Source organism: Caretta caretta, chromosome 1, assembly GCF_965140235.1.
Source record: "Caretta caretta isolate rCarCar2 chromosome 1, rCarCar1.hap1, whole genome shotgun sequence".
Lineage (NCBI taxonomy): Eukaryota > Metazoa > Chordata > Testudines > Cheloniidae > Caretta > Caretta caretta.
Genome location: NC_134206.1, coordinates 220,367,135 through 220,387,172, shown reverse-complemented (window position 1 = coordinate 220,387,172; position 20,038 = coordinate 220,367,135). Strand labels below are relative to the sequence as shown.

The 20,038-nt window shown below is 45.7% G+C and overlaps 1 protein-coding gene across 6 annotated transcripts in view; it reads left to right on the top strand.

Annotated features, from left to right (window-relative positions):
• The window catches only part of TSPAN11 (tetraspanin 11), a 193,238-nt gene that overhangs the window by 38,160 nt on the left and 135,040 nt on the right, over positions 1–20,038 (top strand). For 5 of the 6 annotated variants that reach the window (XM_075120765.1, XM_075120769.1, XM_075120761.1 and 2 more), the window contains exon 3: positions 3,784–3,900. The exons of the other annotated variant lie outside the window; for it this stretch is intronic. In XM_075120765.1, coding sequence (XP_074976866.1) covers positions 3,784–3,900 — 117 coding nt within the window. The remainder of the gene's footprint in view (positions 1–3,783; positions 3,901–20,038) is intronic. 6 annotated transcript variants of the gene reach the window in all.

Sequence of the window (20,038 nt, the reverse complement as noted above, 5' to 3'; positions counted from 1 at the left end):
CATTCTACCACCATTCTGCACTTGCTCAGCCTGTAGTTGAACAGCTCCTGACCACTGTCCAGGCTGCCTGTGTACGGCTTCATGAGCCATGGCATTAAGGGGTAGGCTGGGTCCCCAAGGATACATATAGGCATTTCAACATCCCCAACAGTTATTTTCTGGTCTGGGAATAAAGTCCCTTCCTGCAGCTTTTGAAACAGACCAGAGTTCCTGAAGATGCGAGCATCATGCACCTTTCCCGGCCATCCCACGTTGATGTTGGTGAAACGTCCCTTGTGATCCACCAGAGCTTGCAGCACTATCGAAAAGTACCCCTTGCGGTTTATGTACTCGGCGGCTTGGTGCTCCGGTGCCAAGATAGGGATATGGGTTCCATCTATAGCCCCACCACAGTTAGGGAATCCCATTGCAGCAAAGCCATCCACTATGACCTGCACATTTCCCAGGGTCACTACCCTTGATATCAGCAGATCTTTGATTGCGTGGGCTACTTGCATCACAGCAGCCCCCACAGTAGATTTGCCCACTCCAAATTGATTCCCAACTGACCGGTAGCTGTCTGGCGTTGCAAGCTTCCACAGGGCTATCGCCACTCGCTTCTCAACTGTGAGGGCTGCTCTCATCTTGGTATTCATGCGCTTCAGGACAGGGGAAAGCAAGTCACAAAGTTCCATGAAAGTGCCCTTACGCATGCGAAAGTTTCGTAGCCACTGGGAATCGTCCCAGACCTGCAACACTATGCGGTCCCACCAGTCTGTGCTTGTTTCCCGAGCCCAGAATCGGCGTTCCACAGCATGAACCTGCCCCATTAGCACCATGATGCATGCATTGTCAGGGCCCATGCTTTCAGAGAAATCTGTGTCCATGTCCTGATCACTCACGGGACCGCGCTGACGTCGCCTCCTCGCCCGGTATCGCGTTGCCATGTTCTGGTGCTGCATATACTGCTGAATAATGCGTGTGGTGGTTAATGTGCTCCTAATTGCCAAAGTGAGCTGAGCGGGCTCCATGCTTGCCTTGGTATGGCGTCCGCACAGAAAAAAGGCGCGGAACGATTGTCTGCCGTTGCTCTGACGGAGGGAGGGGCGACTGACGACACGGCTTACAGGGTTGGCTTCAGGGAGCTAAAATCAACAAAGGGGGTGCCTGTACATCAAGGAGTATTTCAGGCAGGACTGCACAGAGGGTTCCAATAAGAAATGGTGCACCTAAGTTATCGTTGTTATTGGAACAAGGAGGTTAGCCTGGCCTCTGATTGATACATGGCTAGATTTACCTCGCTGCACCTTCTCTGTGAGTGACTGCAGTGTGACCTAGAGGAATGAGTCCCCTAGACAGGGGAGGAGGCAAATGAGTACAAAACAAATCTGGTCTATTTCTTGTTTTGACCCACTCCATCTATCTTTTACATCTTTGGCTGGCAGCAGACGGTGCAGAAGGACTGCATGCCATCCACATCTCATGGCTGCTCGGCAGAAGATGGTACAGTACGCCTGCTAGCCATCCCCATCTCTTGCCTGCCTGGCAGAAGATGGTGCAATACGACTGCTAGCAATCCTCATCTCTTGCCTGCCTGGCAGAAGATGGTACAGTACGACTGCTAGCAGTCCGTATCGCCTGCCTGCTCACCATAAGACGGTTCAATAGGACTGACTGCAGGACTAAAGAGAATGACCTGGTCAAGTCACTCCAAATGTAGTCCCTGCGCCCATGTCTGCCCAGGCGCTCCCAGCCGACGCGGCCAGGAGCACCTCGGACACGATGAGGACGACTACCAGTCGTATTGCACCGTCTGCTGCCAGAAGGCAAGGGGTTGCTGCTACTGTGCAGCAAAGCCGTACCGCGTCTGCCAGCACCCAGGAGACATAGGGTGACGGTTACCTGAGCAGGCTCCATGCTTGCTGTGGTATGGCGTCTGCACAGGTAACTCAGGAAAAAAGGCGCGAAATGATTGTCTGCCCTTGCTTTCACGGAGGGAGGGAGGGAACGGGGGCCTGACGACACGTACCCAGAACCACCCGCGACAATGTTTTAGCCCCATCAGAGCGCTCCATTGTGACTGCTCTGGACAGCACTCTCAGATGCCCGATTGTTTGCCATTGCTCTGACGCTGGGAGGGGCGCTTACAGGGTTGGCTTCAGGGAGCTAAAATCAACAAAGGGGGTGGCTTTACATCAAGGAGTATTTCAGGCAGGACTTCACGGAGGGTTCCAATAAGAAATGGTGCACCTAAGTTATTGTCCTTATTGGAGCAAGAAGGTTAGCCTGGCCTCTGATTGATACATGGCTAGATTTACCTCGCTGCACCTTCTCTGTAAGTGACTGCAGTGTGATCTAGAAGAATGAGTCCCCTAAGACAGGGGAGGGGGGGAAGCAAATGAGTACAAAACAAATCTGGTCTATTTCTTGTTTTGACCCACTCCATCTATCTTTTACATCTTTGGCTGGCAGCAGACGGTGCAGAAGGACTGCATGCCATCCACATCTCATGACTGCTCGGCAGAAGATGGTACAGTACGACTGCTAGCAGTCCGTATCGCCTGCCCGCTCACCATAAGACGGTTCAATAGGACTGACTGCAGGACTAAAGAGAATGACCTGGTCAAGTCACTCCAAATGTAGTCCCTGTGCCCATGTCTGCCCAGGCGCTCCTGATCGACCTCACAGAGGCGACCAGGAGCACCTCAGACATGACGATGACGGCTACCAGTCGTACTGTACCGTCTGCTGCCACAAGGCAAGGGGTTGCTGCTACTGTGTAGCAATGCCGTACCGCGTCTGCCAGCACCCAGGAGACATAGGGTGACGGTTACCTGAGCGGGCTCCATGCTTGCCATGGTATGGCGTCTGCACAGGTAACTCAGGAAAAAAGGCGCGAAATGATTGTCTGCCCTTGCTTTCACGGGGGGAGGGAGGGAACGGGAGGCTGACGATATGTACCCAGAACCACCCGCGACAATGTTTTAGCCCCATCAGGCATTGGGATCTCAACCCAGAATTCCAATGGGCAGCGGAGACTGCGGGAACTGTGGGATAGCTACCCACAGTGCAACGCTCCGGAAGTCGACGCTTGCCTCGGTACTGTGGAAGCGCTCCGCCGAGTTAATGCACTTAATGCACTTAGAGCATTTTCTGTGGGGACACACACACTCGAATTTATAAAACCGATTTCTAAAAAACCGACTTCTATAAATTCGACCTTATTCCGTAGTGTAGACATACCCTTAGATATCATTTGGTATTATTACTTTCTGAGTTTCTTCCTCCTGTTAATTTCCTTCCAAACCCTGTCAAGGGAGCTGAACAACATATTAAGGGAATAATTATGGTAAAATTAAAAACATAAGACCAATCCTCATTAAAATGGAAGCAAATAAAACCAGCTAAATAGCTCTTTTTTTCAGATGAGTTTTCCCCAGCTTTCATTTTTCAAGTTTGAAGCTTATTTTCCTCCCCTAATGTCCAGCTTTTTTTCAGCTAGTATGTATTGTTCTGTTCTCATTTATTTTTAAGACCCCTATCCTTTGTGGATTTCATTTATGTGCTGATTATCGACTTTCCCCTCCAAATCATGAATAAATATTAAATAAAACAGGGCCCAATTACAATCTCTGGAGCATGCCATTAGAGACATTTGACTGTGATATGATGCATTGCTGTTGATCACTGAGTACCTCATCTCTGTCTGGGCAGATATCTTCTTGATAACATGCTCATCATGTTTGTGTCTGAGCACCTTACACTTTTTGCTGTATATGCTTGTTGCTGTTATTTGTATTACAGTTGCACGTAGAGACTCCACATGAGATCAAGGACCCGTTGCACCAGACGCTGTACAGTGTCTTCCTGGAAAAGCTTACAATTAAAATGGACAAGACAAGGATGGGTGAGGAAACAGAGGTGAAGTGATTTGCGCAAGGTCACAGAGCAGTTCACTGGCAGAGCCCAGAATAAAACCCAGCTCTCCTGAGTCCCAGTCCACTTCCATATCCTTTGGACCAGGGTCATTCTTGCTTTCCATTCCACGGTATGAATTAATTGATCCTTCAGGCAATTTTCGATCCTTGTGACAAAGCTTGCCTCCAGCCCAGTTTCGGTGTTGGTCATCCTTGGTGTACAGGATGGAAAATTTCTCAGTGAATCAAAACACAATGTTGGTAGTTTTTACAAGCTCATGTTTGTTTACTACAGTACCAGTTATGATTTTGAAACAAACCACAGCATGTCAGAATGGATCAGAGAACAGCAGATTGTTTTTGCAGAGTGGATGCTGCTGTAATACCGACACTGTAGCTGGCATTTATAGTTACTGTCCTTTCTACTTAATTATGAAATCTGGTAAAAGCCTGGGGCAGATCAAGTTTTGTTGCAAAATGCAGTGGGATGAAATTCAGGTGTTAGCATGGACTCCATATCCAGTGCAAATGCAGATTTTCCTGGGAAAAGGATTGCAAAAGCCTTTCTGCTGATGTTTTGACAGTTAATTAACCTGCTGAGGTAAGAATGTCTAACAAGAAGCAGGGTAAAAATCTGTGCTTTTAATTCTTCCTGTTAAGAAAATTCTTCAAATTTAATAACAGAATATTTTGATTGCTGCAGCATATTTCAGTGCTTAAAAGACCAGGTTAAAAATGACATGTTTTATAGTAAGCATGACATGCCTGATTTTCAAAGGTATTTAAGTGCATAAAGATGCAGATAGGCAGCTAGTGGGATTTCAGAAGTGGACCTGATCCAAAGTCCATTGACATCAATGGAAACTCTCTCATTGACTTCAGTAGGCTTTGGATCAGGTCCTGAGCCTGGTAGTAAGTGTTTGTAGTAAGCGTGGACTATAAGATCTTATTGTCACATACTAGGAGATAAAGTTTGTAGTACTGCATTGCCTTGAGAACCTATTTACTTAGGGAAATGACCTTTGAATAGAAACTTAGTGTGATACCAAGCAAGAGATGAACTATTGAGGATACCTTGAAGGGCAGAATCTCACAGCCATGCAGTGGGAAGAAACATTTAGAAAAACCTTACTCAGGCTGTAGAGCGCATTATAAATATGGCACTGAGGCATGTGTGAATTCCTCCCTGAACTTTTAAATCCATTAGCTAAAACTCACTTCAATGTAATCAACTGCAAGGAAAAATTAATTGGTTATTTCTTTTCTAGCCCTGAATAATCCGTCACTGCCCTCGTTTCTGCTTTGCCACCTGTTTGGCACTTATGGAAGACGAGTGTTTCCATTCAGCGTGATTTACTTTAGATCTATATATTCTGCTTGCCGTTTCTTCTTCCTGATGCAGAGACCTCTCGTGGCCAGCCTTTATCTAATATGCCCTTATGATTAGATTGCACTGTACACCCTGGAACTAGTGCAGTGTTTTATTGAGACAGTTGCTTAATTTTTTGGCAGTACAACATTTTTGACCATATAAATCAGTGTCTCTGTTCAATCTGGTGTTCCTCTCATTCGTAACATGGCTTTTCTTTGTGTTTTCCTGCTAAAATGCGTATGCTTATATTAGACCCTTTGTGTTTCCAGAGTTCCTGGGTCAAGTAAAAACGAAGTACCTGGGTGTGTTGGGTAACAGAAATGTACAATGGAGCTTTTTGTGAGGCGCTGCTGCATGGCTAGTGTCTGCTCTTGGACAACTAATGTTAGAGATGGCTAAGTAATATTTGCTGTATATTTAATGATATTTTAAAAATAGAATAATTTTGTCCGGTTCTAATATTTGTAACCTGCTCACTTTCGAATGGCTTCACCTAGTCCCTTACATTAGGCGCACAATGAGCGGGGGCAATAAGGAGCCTTTTTCTCCACCCCAGCGTTCTGTGACCCATGAAAAGGCTGGCCAGAATTGCAGTCTGTGTGCTCAGGTCAGTGTGCTCCCTCACCCCTTCCCTCAGGCCTCCCCCCAGGATGTGGGGATGGGCAGGGAGGGACAGAGGGTATGTGGAGCTACAGTTCAATCCCCATTGTACTGGCCAGTGAAGCTGAAATATGCTGCACTCCATAGAAGGGGAGGCAATGTGAACAGTCCACTTATGCACCAAGATGCTTCTGAAGCTATTCTACCTCCCTGTGCCAGGATAAGATCTTTATTTATAAAAGGCCTGTCTTCCCTTTTGAGTGTTTGTGCACCAATTAAGGGGCTATTTTTATCACAAGTCATACAACTTTTGGTGTTCTTTCTTAAAGCCCCAGCTGCTGGAATCAAGAGATTGCAAGAGAAGCAGAGTTAATCCCCACCCCCCCACCCCCCAAGAAAGTTTCCCTAGCCCTTGTTGTGAAGAATAGGTTGAAAACATGAACCTAGTGCACCCTACAGGCTCAGAAAACAGAGAGATACAAAAAGAACCCCAGTTTATTTAGTTAGTTTTGAAATCTCATTATTTGTAAGCCAGTATCATGATTTTTGTGGGTCCTGACTTATGGTTTTTGAACACTTGAGATTGATAATAATGCAGTAGTTAAACTTCTTTATGGTAACAGATAAATAAAAGAGTACACATGATGATCACTAGCGGGGATTAATCTTGATTTTTTTTTTTACACTGTATCTGTTTAAATCTCCTATGTTCTAAAGGGATACGTTTTCAAAACAACCTCAACACTTGCATCAGCATCTAGAAAGGCCGTTTGCTGCACAAACTGGATAGTTAGACACACTGTTATTTTAATTTGCAAATGCCTGACTGGCTTCCGGGAATAAGTGTTTTATTAACGTTATTAATAACGGAGGAGCACAACAGCTTTGAATTTACAAATTTCGATATTGCTTTGAAATGTTTGCCTTAAACATCTGGAGAACAATACAAAGATTGTGAGGTCCATATGCAAAATGGTCTTAAACGCAGAATTTTAAAATTCATATTTCTTCCATATAATATTTCTGGTGTCACAAACGGATCTGAGCAATTTAGGGCTAAAATGTTCAAACTCCAGCGCCTCCAAGTCAATTCCATCACCAAATTATTCCTTCACTCACATGCAAACTAGTAAAGGTGTATGCAAAACAGTAAAACGTACAGAATTCTTACCTATATGCATACGTGCAAATGTATGTTATATGTGCAGAATCGTCTGGGTGTGCCTGGGTGCACAAATTTCGTAGGTGCAATTTAGGCACTTATGGTTTAAAACACAGCCCTTCTGATCTTCACTTTTTAATCAATATGAGACTGTGGGGAATTTCTGTTCTGTTGTTAGAGCTGCATGTTCCATCAGGTTTCCTCTTGAGGAAGGAATTCATTGTACGTCCTTGCTGCTCCATGTGAAGGTCACGATGTGCCTTTTAAAGTATTTCATCATGCTAATGATTGCTCCCCCTTTGTGTTCTGATGTGCTAAGTTAAAATGTACTATAAAGTAAGGCTAATATGGCGGCGGCTGCTGCTGCTTCTTATGAAATAAAAATATTATTGAGTAAGCAGCTAGTGTAGTACAGTAGTTTTACTATGTATTCTATTTACGGATTCTCTTTGAAATGCATAGAGTATGTACTTTGATTTTAATGGGACTTTGTGTGGTAAGAATAATTGGCAGTAATATTCTAGTTTATCCATCACTTAAACAACACTCCATCGATATGAATAATGCTAAAGTAAATCAATTATGTGGCTGAACGTTTGAGATCAATGACTTTGTCAGCATTCTGAGTTTCTTAGGGCAGAGTTCCACAAAGTGTAGGGTGCGCCCCTCTAGGGAGGCATGGAGGAATGTCAGGGGGGCATGGCGAGCCCAGGCTAGCCCTTATGGGGGTGGAGAGGGAGCACCACTCAGTCCCTGCCCCAGCTCTGCTCTGGTCCTGCCCCCAGCCGCATCCCTGGCTCCCGGCACCACGCCTGGCCCTGTCACCAGCCTTGGCGTAGCTCCACTCCCCACCCTCATCCTCGGCCTCTGGCTGCAGACCTGCGCCCGGCCTCAGACGCACCCCCAGTGGCAGCCCCACTTCCAGCCCCAGCTCGGGGTTAGAGGGGGTGCGACCCTCAAAAGTTTGGGAACTGCTGTATTAGGGGATGGGAAAGAGTGGAGATCTTTAGTTCCATCCACATAGCTCAGGGATTTTTAGTTTTATTTTTATTGGACCACATCTTTTGAAGCACATATTAATAGAGTTTGGACCACGTCTTAACAGAGATTGTCTGCTGGACATCCCCTTCCATGTGCAATCACATGGACTTCTCCCATTTCCAACTGGGCAACATCTCTGTGGCACTGGCAGCAGAAATACTTATAAAAAAAACCCAACGATGAGCCAGTTTCTGATTTCTGTTACATCAGATTTAGTTCACTGAAGTCCATGGGGTTACTCTCAATTTACACTAGAGTAACTGGAATCAGAATCTGGCCTGATTTTTAACTTCAGTGTGAAGCATTGTTTACCCTTTAAAAATAAAAGTTGCAGTGAAGAACCTGGATGCTTGCACAAGCACCTGGAAGGAAGGAGGAGGAGGCAGTGCCATGTGACCTGCCAGTTCTAAGGTCACCACCAAATGTTCCACATATTATTAGCAGTCCACTGTTCCCACTGGGAGCCACTGACCTAGCTGTTAATCACTTTATTGGACAAGTTGTACTCTTACTTGTTACAATCGGGAAAACCTCCTTGAGCACATTTTAGAATAATAATAAATAAATCTATTTGGAAGCTAGCTTGCCTGTCTAACCCTAATTTTTACCCCATCCAGGATTTGCCAATGTTGAAAGCTCTTTGGACAGATAGCATTTTTGTACAACACTGTCAGAAGGGAGGCTGTGTGGACTTCGTATTGCAAGGATTATTAGAGGCAGGGGGTTTGTTGTATCTTGATCCCTCCAATGAGCCACTGTTCAACTGCTTGCACACCTCTGAGCAACCACAGTAGGTCTTTCCCCTTGACATACCCCCAGTACATCCTTCTTGACTGGCCATACTTTCAACTATAATTCTCTTCTTTCCCCCGATGTGCACATTCATGCATATGTGTTTCCAAATTTGGAGTGACTTGATGGAGTTACATTCATTTTGCACAGCCAAATGATTTCCAGATTGGTGCAGTTTAGACCACTTTGGCCCCACTTACTCTTTTTCTGACTAATACACACGCGGTGTGCAACTTGGATCACTGGCCAATTTACCCCGATGGTTATAGTAAAACAATCAGGACAAAATGTGGAATGAGTTTAATTCTCATTTTTTGCAAATCTTTCAAATCTAGGTTATATCTCTGGGCTTTCTGACACCTTTGGTATTGCTAAAATTGTCTTGCTAACTCATTTACATGAATTAATGCATAACTGCTCTCTTTCACTTCAGTTGCATACCACACATAGAAATTAGCTGTAGGCAATGCACTCGAAATCTGTAGTTAATATTCCAGAAAGTCTTTTATAAAAGTCAAGCCATGTTGAATCAAATATGATGATGTCATTGGGAGGAGAGGAGAGGGGTTAGCTTTGTTGATAGGCTGTGCGCAGGGCTGCTGGGGGGGGGAGGGGGCAAGTGGGGCAATTTGCCCTGGGCCCCACAGGGGCCCCCACGAGAGTCTTCAGCGGCAATTTGGCGGTGGGGGGGTCCTTCCGCTCCATGTCTTTGGCGAAGTGCCCCAAAGACCCGGAGCGGAAGGACCCCTGCCACCGAAGACCCCAGGCCCCCTGAATCCTCTGGGCGGCCCTGGCTGTGTGGTCTTTAATAGTGAGATTTTTCTGCAGGCATTCAGATGTGGGATGATAATGGATGCCTAATCACTAAAAATACAAATCCTAACCGAAGTAATTCATCAGTACTACTTCCCTTGCAGAGCTATTGTGTTCCAGGTTTCTTTCAAAATGTATATTTTCTTATCTTGATACTGACAATCTTCTGGGTTCTTTATATTTCTGTCCTGACAGGTGCCTGGATCTGGGTTTATGTGTGTGTATATATATGTGTGTGTGTTGTTTGTATACATGCATCATGATCTATACAATATTTTAATAACAACTTGAGCGTGCTTCTTCTTTGCAAGGTAATAATCTTGTCCGGGGCTAAATAAACTTTGAGGCAGAAGTATTTATTAACTAAGATAATAAGAACTTTATTAGCCTGGGATACGTTTAGTACTCAGTTAACAGGGACCATCTTTAAGTAACGATTATTGTAATCTTACATTCTTGCCGTCCTCTCAATCCTGTGCTCTGATTGATTGGATACTGATCTCAGAACTTCCTATCCATGTGACCATCACAAAAATGGCCATCCCAGCTTCTGGCATCTCCCACCCTGTCACCCCAGTTAACTCAGCCTCCCTTCTGCTTGAAGTTGGGAATCATAGAAGGCTTCTTGCCCCAGGGCACTGCCGCTGGCTCTTGTCAGTGCCCACCCCTCCATGTCTTCCATACTTGCTTCTAGCTAGTAGGTTTTGTCTTAAATATTTCAGGCCCTTGCTTAGGGATACTGCTTTGGTGGAGATGGCACCGTAAACGGAGCATCTTTTCTTTGTATGGCGATAAGTAAGGAGAATTGTCCTAGGTCTGCCCTATAGCTGCGGGTGGGAAATTCCTGTGTATGTGTAGTATGTGTATACAGAATTGCAGATGCAGCATTTCTTTTGTGATTCTGACACGTCCCATGTAGTCTGCAATTATTGCTAGGTCCAGAGTTTCCCCTCATGTATAGCAGAGTGAGTTTGATTGTACTGTTGAATAGTTATTGCAGGAACGTAATAGGGGAGTAATGAGCATCTCGAGGGATGTTTATGGTGTAGGAAGCATGCAGTGCTCTTTCTCCGAGTGATCTTGTTGACCTTCTGAAGCTTCCTAATGTTTTATAGTGAGGCTGATACCTGTATAGTTTACATTCAACATGGTCTAGTCCTGGGTGTGCAATGGAATATTTGGTTTGACTTCTGATTGTTATGAAGCTTGTTTCATAAGATTATATTGCTTTTTACTTGATTTTAAGACGTAAGTGCTGCCGTATGTCTCCGTCAAATAGATGAGCAGTGGTACTGCCGGGTAATGTGCACTTCGCAAGCATTGTACGTTGAGATTGTCTCATGTTAGTTCTGCATTTGGGAACTGTTTCCGGGAAGGGTCATTGATGTATAAATTTCACGGGCTGTGATTGAGGCTTCATCTGTGGGTATATCTACGCTGCAGTTGGAGGTGTGATTGCAGCACGTGGAGACATCCCCAAGCTAGCTTTAATCTAGCTAGCAAAGCTGCAGCATCGTGGGCTTCAGTGCAGGCTGTACAAGTCTGCCTAGGACCAAAGGTACTTCCGTGGGTGACTATCCCACACTGGAGTCCGTGCTGCTGTGGCTTCACTGCAATTGGTGTCCGAGCTACTAGATGAAAGGTAGCTCAGGTATGTCTACGCCTGCTGCAATCATGCCTCCAGTGTCGTATTCCTCTTTCTTGTTGCTTATTTGATTTTTGTCCGGCAGGGCTGATGGCGAGGGACATAGGTTTAATCATGTCATGTGTTTTGTCTTCCCCTTCCAATTCCGTTTTGTCTATGTTTAAAGTATAGCCCTACGTACCAGACTGAGTCAAAAGCTTTCTTAAAGGCTGAGAAGAGGCAAATCTTTCTCCTTGCTGCCCATCCTCCCCATTTTTGTTAGTAAGGGCCTTATTCATTCCTTCTCAGACAGGCAGCACTTTGGCACCAAAATGTAACTGTTAATACTCCCGTCTTAGTTCGCACTGAGCAGGAGCTGCTATATCTCTTCCATTATCATTTTGTTCGGAATCTACTTATTATATATTCTCAGACATCGTTCCCTCTGGTCATTGCTTCCAGGAAATTTTCATTTATTTACCAACTAAACTTCAATTACTCTCCCAGTTACAAGAAGACTCTCTCCTGTGGGGCAGCTGTAATCGCTTTTTCAGGAATAGATGCACATGATGGAAAAAGTGGATTGAGAGAAGAACCTTTTCCTGATCACAAAGAATGCGTGAAAATATTTATTAATAAATCATCTGGTGAACTGCATGGTCCATGTGGTCTAAAACATTCATCCTTTTGGCAGTATCCACCATTGAAACATCTGCTGAAATACCAATTCCCCTGCAATACCTGAAGGTCTAGGCCTTCTTAAATTTATTATGAGTAAGAGTTGGCTGTTATGCTAGATTAGCAGCAGTTTTCATAGAATCATAGAAGATTAAGGTTGGAAGAGACCTCAGGAGGTCATCTAGTCCAACCCCCTGCTCAAAGCAGGACCAATCCCCAACTAAATCATCCCAGCCAGGGCTTTGTCAAGACGGGCCTTAAAAACCTCTAAGGATGGAGATTCCGCCACCTCCCGAGGTAACCCGTTCCAGTGCTTTCCTAATATCCAACCTAGACCTCCCCCACTGCAACTTGAGACCATTGCTCCTTGTTCTGTCATCTGCCACCACTGAGAACAGCCGAGCTCCATCCTCTTTGGAACCCCCCTTCAGGTAATTGAAGGCTGCTATCAAATCTCCCCTCACTCTTCTGCAGACTAAACAAGCCCAGTTCCCTCAGCCTCTCCCCATAAGTCATGTGCCCCAACCCCCTAATAGTTGTCGTTGCCCTCCGCTGGACTCTCTCCAATTTGTCCACATCCTTTCTGTAGTGGGGGGCCCAAAACTGGACCCAGTACTCCAGATGTGGCCTCACCAGTGTCGAATAGAGCGGAATAATCACTTCCCTCGATCTGCTGGCAATGCTCCTACTAATGCAGCCCAATATGCCGTTAACCTTCTTGGCAACAAGGGCACACTGTTGACTCATATCCAGCTTCTCGTCCACTGTAATCCCCAGGTCCTTTTCTGCAGAACTGCCACTTAGTCGGTCAGTCCCCCAGCCTATAGCAGTGCATGGGATTCTTCCATCCGAAGTGCAGGACTCTGCACTTGTCTTTAAACCTCACCAGATTTCTTTTAGCCCAATCCCCCAATTTGTCTAGGTCACTCTGAACCCTATCCCTACCCTCCAGCGTATCTACCTCTCCCCACCGCTTAGTGTCATCCGCAAACTTGCTGAGGCTGCAATCCATCCGGTCATCCAGATCATCTTAGTTTTGTACTGAGACTTCACAAAGACCTCTGAAAGGAGCCTTGAAAAATCGAGACCTGCCTGGGGAACGCTATTGGAAGTAATATCTAACACAGTGGTTCTCAAACTTGTTCCGCCGCTCGTGCAGGGAAACCCCTGGCAGGCTGGGCCGGTTTGTTTACTTGCCGCGTCTGCAGGTTCGGCCGATCGTGGCTCCAATTAGCCGTTGTTTGCTACTCCAGGCCAATGGGAGCCGCTGGAAGTGGTGCGGGCCGAGGGATATATTGGCCGCCACTTCCAGCAACTCCCATTGGCCTGGAGCGGCGAACCGCAGCCAGTGGGAGCCGCGATCGGCTGAACCTGCGGACGCGGCAGGTAAACAAACCGGCCCAGCCCGCCAGGGGCTTTCCCTGCATGAGCGGCGGAACAAGTTTGGGAACCACTGGTCTAACAGCTCGCTACACACTTGTGTTTCCATTTCATTTAACAAAAACGTAGACCTGGGGTCTGATCTGTTGCTTATTGAAGTCAATGGAAAGACTCCCATTGATGACTTCAGTGAGCATTGGATCTGGCTCAGGATGTAGTGAACTCTTTTACACTTAACTTAAAGTGAACGTTAAAAGAGGTGATGAGTGTTGAAAGCGTGGAGGGGTTGTGGAGCTTCTGAAGGTATGCATATGTAACCCACACCTGCTTGGTGTGGCACTGTGCCCCCTCCCTGCCCCCAAGTGGCAGCTAGACCAGCTAGAGATTGATGTGTCTGCTACAGCCTTGGCGATGAGACTTGTGTCTTTTGGCCTCATGCAGTAGAGGCTCCAGAGGTCCCAGGTTTGATCCCAGCTGACCGCGACTGGGGTCTATTAGCGTTACACGTGCACCAGAACCAGAACCTTACTTTGAATGCAAATATAGCATTAAGGACTGTGGTATTTGTATTGGGCTAACGCAGGTCACGCTGGCCCTCACCAACCCACAGAAACTGTCATTCCTTCACACAACAAATATTCACTTTTGCAAAAGTGGAAATCCATCCCTTCACCAAATGTCAAGGTTTGCATTTCAGGCACAGATGAAAATAGTTTGTTTTACTCCTGAGGGAATTCTGTGGTACTGCGCACCCGCAGAAAATGTCTCTCCTCCCCCCCGGCAGAATTTCATTGCTTCCCTGCAGAAAATGGGAAGCCACGCGAGAGGCGAGGGAAGGGGGCATGGGGACGAACACGGGCGCCGTTTTGGGGGGTATTGCCCCCCCAAACCGAGGCAAGGTGGGGGGGCTCCCACTGTTATGTTCCACTGCTCCCACTCATTTATGCAAGGGCAGAGCTGCCCAGCTGAAGGAGGCTGCGATTTGGCTCCTCTGATTCTGAAGCTGAACGCCGCTTCCTGGGTCCTAGTGCCAGTCGGTCTCCCCATCTGTGTGCTGGGAGCTTTCCTGTTTCCTGTGCAACAGTGAGTGCCTGCAGTGGGGCTGGGTAAGGGGGGGCAGGGGAAATGAGGGAAGGGTGAGGGGTGGAGAGAAGAGGCAGTAGGGAAGGAAAGGGGGGTGGAATAGGGCAGGGGGAAGGGAATGTGGGAGTGAGGGGAGGGAAAGGGGTAGTGGGGGAAGGGGATAGGGGAATCGCAGAGGGGAAGCGGGAGCCTGGCATGCAGCATCCCCTTGGCAGCAGCTGGGACTCCCCAGTTAAGCAGGCCCATCGAACCCACACCCTGACAAGCCCTATACCTGGACCCCCCCGACAAGCCCCTCACACCCAGACCCCCACCCTACCAAGCCCCACTCCCCCAGCACCCAGACCCCCCCGCTGAGCCTCAACCACTTTCACCTGGATCCCCTGCAGAGTCCCATTGCCCCTGCACCTGGAACCCCTCAGCGAGCCCCTGTGCGCCCAGGTCTCCCACTGAGCTGCCCACACCCAGACTGCCCACACAGAACCCTCTCACCCCACACCTGGTTCCCCCCCTCACCTCCCCACTAAGTCCCTCCAAACTTGGATCCTGCTGGGCTGAGCCTGCGCAGCCTCACCTGGCGCAGAGGGGCAGGACACTGGAGTATTTCTGGGGCAGGCCCGGCCCTTGCACTGTGTCAAGGTCGGGTACAGCCTCACTGCTGAGTCCCTGTACCAGGAGAGATGGGGGCTTTAGGGTGATCTCCTACCTCAGTGCAGCCAGGGTTCTGTGCTCCCCACGGCCATGCTGGAGCCACATTTATTTATTGACAAAATTTGCAGAATTTTAAAATATTGTGTGCATAATTTTTAATTTTTTGACGCAGAATGCCCCCAGGAGTATTTATTTATATTAGGCCATCCAGAAGGGGATGGAATCAATATCATGTGATTTTAGGTGGCCAATCACACAATTTTGCTAACGAAATCCAAATAATCTAGCAAATAGTCAGTACGAAGCTCACGTAATCCATGAGCTGAAATTCGTTCATGAATGCTTTTGTCATACCATTTTGAATAAAGAATACATTTTGTAAAGATCATCGTCTTTTCATGACCAATTTACAAACAGGCAAAAGAGTGCTAAATTCTCTGAACAAATTTGTTTCCAGCAAATAACTCAACCAGCTTTACTCCCAACACAGAAGCCATTACCGTAGTTTGGAATTAGGATGTCTCCTTTTTCCTTACTGTGATAGTTAGTCCTTCTGGTCACATCTGAAGGACATTTCCAAATTTGAGGATTAATTTAAATAGCTTTAGCCATTCTACTTGGACATGTACAATGCTGTATGTGTGACTCTCATAGATTACCTGTGTCATAAACATACAGCTAAGGGTAGTATAAAATCCCTCCTTTACCTGTAAGGGGTTAAGAAGCTCAAATAACCTGGTTGGCTCCTGACCAAAAGGACCAATAAGGGAAGAAGATCCTTTCCAATCTGTGGGGGGAGGTTTTGTTTGTGTGGTCTTTTGTTGTTCTCTCCAGGACAGAGAGGGACCAGGGCAGGAAAAACGATCTCCTAAATAAGCATCCAAGATTACAAAAATTGTAAGTAAAGCAAGGAAATAAGCGTTAGATTATCTTTTATTTTAGCTTGTGAATTTTCCCTATGTTAAGAGGGAGGTTTATTCCATTTTTTATAACTTCAAAGTTTTGCCTAGAGGGGAATCCTCTATGTTTTAAATCTTATTACCCTGTAAAATTACCTTCCATCCGGATTTTACAGAGGTGCTTCTTTTACTTTTCTTTATAATAAAGTTCTGTTTTTAAAAACCTAATTGGTTTTTAGTGTCCTAAAAACCCAAGGGTCTGGTCTGTGCTCACCTTGTTTACCTGTTTGGTTGGTATATTATTCTCAAGCCTCCCCAGGGAAGGGGGTGAAGGGGTTTGGGGCGGGGGATATTTTTGGGAAACAGGAACTCCAAGTGGTCCTTTTCCTGAATCTTTGTCTAACTCATTTGGTGGTGGCAGCAATACCGTCCAAGGACAAGGAAGAATTTGTGCGTTGGGGCAGTTTTTAACCTCAGCTGGTAGAATTAAGCTTAGGGGGTCTTTCATGTGGCTCCCCACATCTGTACCCCAGAGTTCAGAGTGGGGAGGGAACCCTGACAACCTGGCCCACAGGATTTGTTGGAGTTGAAATTTATAAATACCTTGGGCTTCAGTCTCAGATTTAGATTATCTCAGGTTCCCATTATTACTTCATTATCTGGACACACCCTCAAGTTATCATCTAAGTAACACATTTTAGAAAATATACAGGGTATCAATTCATATGTTGGGTTACAAGTACTTGAGTAATAGTTTGGTAGCAAGTTCAATGATTTCAAAACTAGCTGCAGATGTTTTTCAAATTTTTGGTGCATTTCAGGGGTCTTTACTTAATTAGTTTTAATCTACCTGAAAGTGCTTTGGCATAGTGCTGGGATTTTGTGGTGTTAACATAATCAATAGCTCTTTTCTATTCACACTGGGTTCCATCTCAGAGTGTCATGAAAGTATCTTGCATTTTCCTATTAAGCCTTGCAAATTATTTTCTCTTCAGATTGACTGTTTATGTAAAAAAGTTAGTCTGTCAATGAAAAAGCACACCCTTTTGGCCTGCATTCATAAGGATTAAATGGAGTTGCAGTTGATATCGTGTTAAATGACTTGAGCTATTTTGTAGAATGTACATCTTTATACTCAATGGACTATGGCCCTAACATAGCCTGTTACTTAAGCAAGTGCATAACTTCAACCCTGTGAACAATTACATTGATTTCAGTGAGGTTTATACCAGCTGAGGATCTGGCCCAATACTATAGTTCAGGACCATCCCCGCCTTTGTGGAGTAACTACAGTGGATCACAATGCAGTTTTTAAACTTGCTGCCTACAGACTAAATTACCTCCTTCTTCAGCAGATGAATAGGGTGCTAGGAGCAGATCTATTGTGCAAAGGGCGAGGATAAGTTTTGGGAGGCTGCCCAGGGGTGCAAATGGTGAAGCCATCTGATGAAGTGAGCTGTAGCTCACGAAAGCTCATGCTCAAATAAATTGGTTAGTCTCTAAGGTGCCACAAGTACCCTATTCTTTGGAGACTCAGCATCACACAAAGGCATGTAGGGATGGGAAAAGTGTGGGGCCAGAAGATTCAGCGCATTGTGGATCCCCAGATCCTCGCTTCTGCAAAGTACATTGTGGGGGTAGCACATTGAGGCTGCAGAAGAGTATTTCAGCTCTTCGGCTAAAGCAGTCTCTATGGAGCCATGCCACATCCTGGTGGGGAGACTCCCTCCTCACCCCATCTGCCCAGTCCAGCTACTCATGCTGGGTGCTGATGATTTGACTTCTAGTGCCCTTTCACACCAGTGCATTTTAGAAACTGTGGATCATTATGGAAGCTTTTATCAGCCATAAATAGGCGAAGTTTTAAGTTTTGACCTTCAGTAGGTTTGACAGAGCATCCCCCCAGGAGGCACCGTGGAGAGATCTATAACATGAACGCATATAGCTAAAAGTCCTTAAGACTTCAAACAGAAAAGTGAAACCCACTGAAAGAGCAGCATCAGCAAATCTGGGGTTTTATTACTGAGAGCGGCATTAAAGAGATCCAGGGAGAGACAAGGCTTGAGACCATGAAAATTCTTGTATGGGCGAAGCATGGCAAATGTTTTCAAATATGCTGTTTACAGAGAAAACAACATAAAATTTCCAGTGCTTGAGGGAAATCTGCTCTGAATGCTTGGTGTGAGAGGTCAGTTTGAGCTAAAGCTACTGGAGTTTGCATAATGCTCTCTCAGGAAATTGAGTTGAGTTATAGTTAGTACAGCAGTTAGAAAGGTTAATATTTTGAATACTAGTCATTGCTCGAAGTGCGCGCAGGGTTCCAAGGGGAGAGATTACTTAACAGAGTCGAAAGGTCTTCCTTTGCCTCCACAGGATACAAGCAACTTCCATGGAAATCCGTGGGAGGATCAGGCCCCCAGGGGGAAGTTACCTGGGATTCTAGTAAGGGGAGGCATCAGCTGTGATATGTAACTGGCTGCCAGAGTTGGGTGGAGGAGAGAGAGGTGTCCAGGCCAGTGCAAAGAAGAGAGTATAAGACACAGCGCAGTTTGCTCTCCCTCCTAAAAGATGGCAGCCACCAGGATGATGTAGCCACCTGTTAAACTGGAAACTCTTTGGGTCAGGGGGGCTGTCTTTTTGTTCTGTGTTCGTACAGCACCGGGCACAAAGGGAGGCTGATCCATGACTGGGGCTCCTAGGTGCTACAGCACTACAAATAAACAATAACTAAAATAATTAATAATAAAGGCTACAATACCACAGGTGCTTAAGCTAATCTTTTTTTTCTTTTGAATGTTAATATCTTCTGGTTTTTACTACAAATTCATCTGTTTCTACTGTAATAATACTGTTTCACATTAAAGTTTCCCTTTAAACAACCCTGAATAATGCAATACCTGAGTATAACCTACCCAATCTCATGTGCTACCGCTGTAGACAATTGCATTATCCTCCTTTAAATCTCTCCTTAAAACCCACCGAAGCCGTGTTGCCTACAAAACACTTGAGAATGGCTAGGCAGTTGAGGGAGGTGATTGCAGCTTATCTTGCTGTTCACATCTGTCTCACTGTTACCTTGTGCTTCTCCCTTTGATTCTTGTCTACTCATTGTCTCATTTTATAGTTGGATTGTAAGATCTTTGGGGCAGGGACCAACTTTTTGTTACAGGTGTGTACAGTGCCAAGCAGAATGGGCCCTAATTTCTGCTTGGTGCCTCAAGTAGTACAAATAATAATTAAAAGGTCCTCCTCAGGAGGCAGGAAAACCAATAGCTTCTACTTCTGGCAAAGCGCTGCTCCCAAGTTCAACCAAACCCGAGTGACAAAAACAAAAGTAAACAATAGTCATGAGGTGGCTATACAATAGCTTCCTGTGCCCCATCTTCTTGCAAACTGCTGCTCAGAACTCTCTCCCTTGGTCTTGCATTCCACTCTAGACATCCATTCCTGGGCTATCTACTTCTCCCCTCCTTAAAAGATGAGAATTTACACAATTTTCTCTAACTATGATATGGTTCTCGCTATTTCTTGTTTTATCCCTCATCCCTCCTTTCCCTAGCCTCTTTCTTTGTCTATTATCTTAATTACATTGCAAGGCCTTTGTGGAAGGGAATGTGTCTTTTATTAATCTCTGTAAAGGAGCATGCAAAGCTGTGGTGCTACATTGATCAATCTTGCACAATTCTACTTGATCGGAGCGAGTCATTCTGGTGTTTTGTTTTTGATGAGGCATAATTATTTCTGGGAGTGGGTCGTGAGTGAAATATCTGATTTTTCTCATTAACATCACTCCACTCACCCTGGCAAAGGATAGGCAAGTTGATTTTGTTCCTGGACTAGTTCATTTTCATGACAGCTTTGCCTCTAGGCTTCTACAAATGCTTGTTAATGATTGTGAGCTCAGTCACAGGAGGGGCTGAAGAGGAGGAACTTGCTGGATTATTTTCTTCCCACAGATCCCTCCCCTCTCCTTGCATCAACGGGTGGGATTTGTTTCTTCTCCTCTGTGGAAACCTCACATGGTCATTATCGTCTGCACATATCCAT